At 40.0% G+C, this 5,303-nt stretch overlaps 1 protein-coding gene across 1 annotated transcript in view; it reads left to right on the top strand.

The window, feature by feature from the left end:
- Positions 1-1,330: 1,330 nt before the first annotated feature.
- The window catches only part of tm6sf2b (transmembrane 6 superfamily member 2b), a 10,128-nt gene continuing 6,155 nt past the window's right edge, over positions 1,331-5,303 (top strand). Inside the window, exons 1-2 of the mRNA XM_031868537.1 lie at positions 1,331-1,410; positions 3,704-3,807. Of these exons, the coding sequence (XP_031724397.1) occupies positions 1,331-1,410; positions 3,704-3,807 (184 nt within the window). The remainder of the gene's footprint in view (positions 1,411-3,703; positions 3,808-5,303) is intronic.

Below are 5,303 nucleotides of genomic sequence, written 5' to 3'. Positions count from 1 at the left end.
AAAAGCATAGATGATGTGGTATCTCAAAACTAGCTGTAATTCAATAGCTAAGGAGTCTGCTATTTTACTGTGAATTTGGTGCACCCTACTGGAAACATACTGCAAACACTTGGTTTAAAGGGAACTGGATTTTAAAATTGTGACTGTTTGAGTGAATTAATTGAGGAATTTAACAGTAATTCCAGGGGTTTAGAAAAAAAGCACATAAAGCAGAGACATTACACACACAGACACAATGCAGATTTTCCTCCAGAGAAACCACTGCAGGGATATTTCCCACTTCCTGTTTGTGTCTAGTTCCCACTCAGTCATTGTTTTGCCTATTTGGCAGCTGTTCGTTGTGACTCTTACGCAAGTTAGTTACTGTAAATAGTCGAAGAGGACGTCAAAGGCATTTCTTTTATTGGAATTATCCTTGCAGAAGAAGCAGAAAAAGCGGTTGTGTGACGAACCCAAACTGGTGATTCATTTCCATCATGGGAAGTTATTTAATCTATTTTAGCCTAGTGTTCACATTTTGATGGATTCAATAAGAAATGGAGAGGGAAAACTTTTCTTGCATTGCAGCAGCTCCATCAACAAAGACCAAATAATTAAGACAAGACCCAAGGCAACGATTTATTCAAAACACTTCAACACTCATGTGATCTGGGATTAGGCTCCATATTTAGCTTTAGGATTGACACAAAAAGTGCTTCGGTTTAACCTCATTATCGTGGAACCCTGTTTCTCCATTTGTGAGTTTATTATATGGACTCATGAGTCTGAAATAAAAGTTGAATTATAGAGAGCACACAATGCACACATTTCATAAAACACAGCATTAAGTGCTCAATAGAACAGGAATCACTTAATAGTGTGTTGCTGCATAAATAGGAATGTCGGCCTATTCACTAATACGACTTATGTAAATCTCTCACAAAATTAAATTGCGTAACTTTCTCCCCCCCCCCCCCCAAAAGCTTCTTTGTCTCCACTTCATTATTTTCCCAGTAAAGGCCATGTCTGCCTCAGGCCAGCTGTAATTTGATTAATCCACCGAAAGGATAGCCAGACGGTAAGAGCCTGCTCTACTTCTTTTCCATTCAATTCAAAATTGCAGATCTCATACGGGATTTAATTTCATGACATTCAGTTAATTTAATTGTTTAAAAGATTTATTTTATTTGTTCCTATAAATATATTGATGTATTGGCAGCATTTGAATATTGATTTGATCAAACATGAGTGTTACTATTGCTGGAGCAGATTGTACTGACTTAAAACCGTATTGTATTTTTCTCAGTGCTGTGGATATTTGAGGGAGGGAGGCTGAGCAGCTTTCAAAGAGATGGAGACCTTCGTCTTTTTGTTTTCATTGTCTGCCCTCGGCATTCTTTATGCCATGAACACCATTCCTGAGCTTCAAGAGTAAGTCAGAACATTTACTGGTTTCTTATTGCTCAGTTTATTAGTCTATTGTTAGTTATTTTGTTTAATTATTTATTTGTGCTCAAAAAGATATAAAACAAAAGAGAAGAAATATACAGTAACATGAGAAAATACACAGGTGGGATGTAAAAAAAAAACCACGAGGGCTTTAAAAGGAACCTATATGCTTGCCACCAATTTACAAACAGACATAAGTATTTTTAAAATAACTAAAAGAAAGAAAAGAAAGCAATTTCCAAACAAGCAAATTGCTTTGCAAAAAAAACAAGGATTCATTTACATAACACTGTACTCAGTTCGTTCCTCACCTTTCAGTTTTTGGGAAAAACCTGTAAATAATTCCTATACAATTCTAGAAACAACTTTTATACAACCATAACACTTACACTTATCAACTTAGAAATGCATTACTATGTAATCAAAACTGTTATAAAAGAATTACAAGAATACCAATGTATAGGTCAGGTGATCCTTCCTATATCATGGGATGATACTATACTTTACCACCACTAGAGCACACTGTAAGCTTAAAACTCAAGGTTTGACCGTGACTGTACCTCATAAATCCCCAACCACGTTGAGCACCACTAATTCCACGATTTCCTGAGTGTATTTGCCAATTGCGTCTTAAGTTGTGTAAACTCCTAAAATGATTAAACCGTGACATTTCTTCGAGGGGCACGGAAATGAATAGGGAGCAAAAAGGAGGGAATGTGAACAGAATTTGTGGAGATAATCTGATATTAGAGATAATTCCCTTTCTTAACTGTAAGGGATCCTTTGCTTATTCAATTGTTATCTGTTTTGCCTGTTTATTGGGATACTACCTGATAGTATCGTCTATGTTGATGGCTGTGTATGGGCTGAATAAACAGAGCCCGGGGTAAAACACACATTCCACTCCCCCTTCACACTTTTTACTGCAAGATATTTCTCATATCCGACAGACTTTTACACACCTCCTGTGTGAATATCTCAGCTGGCTCTTTTGTTGAGTGTGTGGACATTGACAATCAATACAAACTGCACAGAGGAGTTTGATAAATTGCTCTTGACATACAATATGCCTCGTGCTCTTCCACTCTGCAAACAAACAGTATTGTGTGCATAAATCTTCCAGTACGGTTGAACTCGAGAGGCAGCGAGGGAGCTTCCCTTTGCTCTCACAGCATTTGTTTTCCTTCTGTGAACACACATTGTGAGTTTTCCGAGGATGTTATGTTGTTTACCAGGAGATACCTTGAGCACATTAATCTTTTCCAGTGCAAGGCAGCGGTACCTTTGACCAGTAAACATGGAGGGCAGTGCTGAACTAACATGGCCTTACCTTCCTGCTTCCCACACCTCTGTCTATGATTGATTAAACCTTTGTAAAGCTGTGCTTTTAAGCCACTGGTGGGCCACCACAGCAGCATGGGAGATATTGCAGAGTTTAACACGGGAAAGTATACTAGAGGTATACATTATGGATACACATACTCTTGAAGCATTCTGTAATTGTGTCTTTGAAAAACTTGGAAAACTCGATTAGCCTATCAAGATAATTAAAAAGTGTTTTAAATATTCTCAATTATAAAGAAGCAATCCAATGCATATATTACCATGACAGGAAAACATATTTTTGCAAGAGTTTTATCAACAACACAGAATCAGATTTGTCTTGCTTAATGTCTAGACTTTCAAACTAAAAGGCTCCTCTTTGTATTTAAAGCAACCTGAGATGACAGGAGTTTCGAAAAAGATAAATCAAATGTGACACTTGAATATCCCAATGGTAGATAAAACATGAAGTGCCCTCCAGGAAGCCCTTCCAGTGGAGAAAACATGATGAAGTATCCTCTAGGAGCCCCTTCTAGTAGAGCAAATGTACCCTCTGTGTCATTCTAGTGGAGAAAATGGGATGAAGTGCCCTCTTTAGGGTACTTTCTGCGTGCTGGTGCCCCACAGCGTGCGGCAGGTGCCTTTTTTATATTTTCCGCCCCTCAGACAGGCTGAGTCCCCCACGGCTGGGTGCAGGGCATCTATCACACAGATTTCCCCTCACACTCCTGCATTATTTCGACTTACTCTAGGTTGTGTAATTATCATTCTCTCTGACTTCCCATTCATCATAATTTACTAATTTAGCGCTGCGGAGAGGTCTGGCACAACTTCCATGGGAGAAACTAATTAGTAAAGAGAATGAAGCAGAAAATCAGAGGGAGATTGGTGTCTAAAAGTGCAGAGTGTTATTTTCCTTCTGGGTAACAGTTGAATTCTTCTTCTTTCACAGGCCTTATGTGATCTTGGGGATCGGCGCTGCTGTGTTGGTGGTCGTGTTTCTGTTCTACTTCCTCATTACTCGTGGCAACCCACCTAAAGACGCCTTATTCTTTGGTATTGGACACGTACATTTCCCAACTCACAAGCAAATATATTTCCAAACAAGTTTTACAAAGGTTGAATTGTGTGTGATTACATCTGATATGTGGAAAGCTGCTTAGACTGATCAGGCTCAGAGCAAATCTTAGCCACACTATTGTGAGGCATGACTGACCCCAAACCCCTTGCAAGCTGAGGACCTTCACGGCACTTGTACACACACACAACCTTTCAGCTGTTGTTTTGAGACTTGAGTCCTTGATTGACTAGAAGCAAAGCTTTTGGAGAATGGAGAAGGCGTCACACTACACTGCTGTTGTTCACTGAATGTACTGAATGTGTGTGACATTGGCAGCTTGTGCACCTTTCACACACTTTTAGTTAAGCTTTTCTACATTAGTTTGTGTCATATTGTTTCTCCTTATGTGTCTAGCCTTCGTTCAAATATGTTCTAAGATTCCAGCCAAGGTTCCCCCCCCGCAAACACACCCCTGCAGCTGATGCCAGGGGCTATGCTAGGTGGTGATATAGTATATCGCTAGTTGGTGCCCGGAGCAATACTAGTGTTGTGCAGGTGAACCACAACAATGAGCACAAAAGCTGTGGCAGGCTCTTCTCAGTGATAGAGAGCCATAATCCTTCTGCTATCTCACCTGTTAGATGTCAAAGATAAACTTGATTGTCCTGAGGATTACAGAGACACTGGTGGTACACAGGAGAGACAAAATGTGTGTGTAGGGGGGGTGCATCTGTGTGCAAAGAGTGTGTGAAGGACAGATAGGAGGGATGTGATACTGCGGTTTAAGCCGTGGTATCTGCAGAGAGATGCCCGTGTCACAACACACAATCATTCCCTTTCTGACAAAAGGTCTGTGGGTGTAAAGCAAAAAATGTTAGCTCTCAAAATGTCTTGTAGAAAGCCCACAGGGAGTATAATTGTTAACGAGTATTAGTAAGACCCATGTGCCGCTCCACACTTTAAATTCTGTTTCGTGGACATGCCCTTTCAGCTCTGCTGGGCTCTCATCCTAAAGAAGATGGCTGTTCACCATGGACTCGATATAAATATGCCTCCAGCCTACTTCACTGCTCAAGACTTAATTTTCTCCCGACGCTGTTCCATAAATCACTGACCAGCCATTTAAAGGGAAATATCTTGAACTAAAACGCTGGAAAAAGACTGGGAATAAATGACAGAAGTTTAGGAGACGTGAGGCTCTTAGTGCTAATACATTACATGTGTACAGTGCAATCTGTTTTTCATAGGCAGACAAAGCAAATTCAGTAATTAACTGAAACTGTCAAAATCACAAAGGCTTCTGAATGACGTTTGTGTTAAAGCTGAAAAAGCTGCTTAACATTTCATGGTTTAATGAGTTCTGCACGTTTTATCTTTGGGTCTGGAGCTTATATTGTACCATGGCAGTTACCCCTGCCCACCTTCCCTTATGTATACACACAAACACACACACACACACACACACACACACACACACACACACACACACACA

The sequence above is a fragment of the Anarrhichthys ocellatus genome, unplaced genomic scaffold, assembly GCF_004355925.1.
Source record: "Anarrhichthys ocellatus isolate YVR2014 unplaced genomic scaffold, GSC_Weel_1.0 scaffold42, whole genome shotgun sequence".
In the NCBI taxonomy this organism is placed as follows: domain Eukaryota; kingdom Metazoa; phylum Chordata; class Actinopteri; order Perciformes; family Anarhichadidae; genus Anarrhichthys; species Anarrhichthys ocellatus.
The sequence above is the reverse complement of the archived record's forward strand: the minus strand, read 5'-3'. Positions and strand labels throughout refer to the sequence as shown.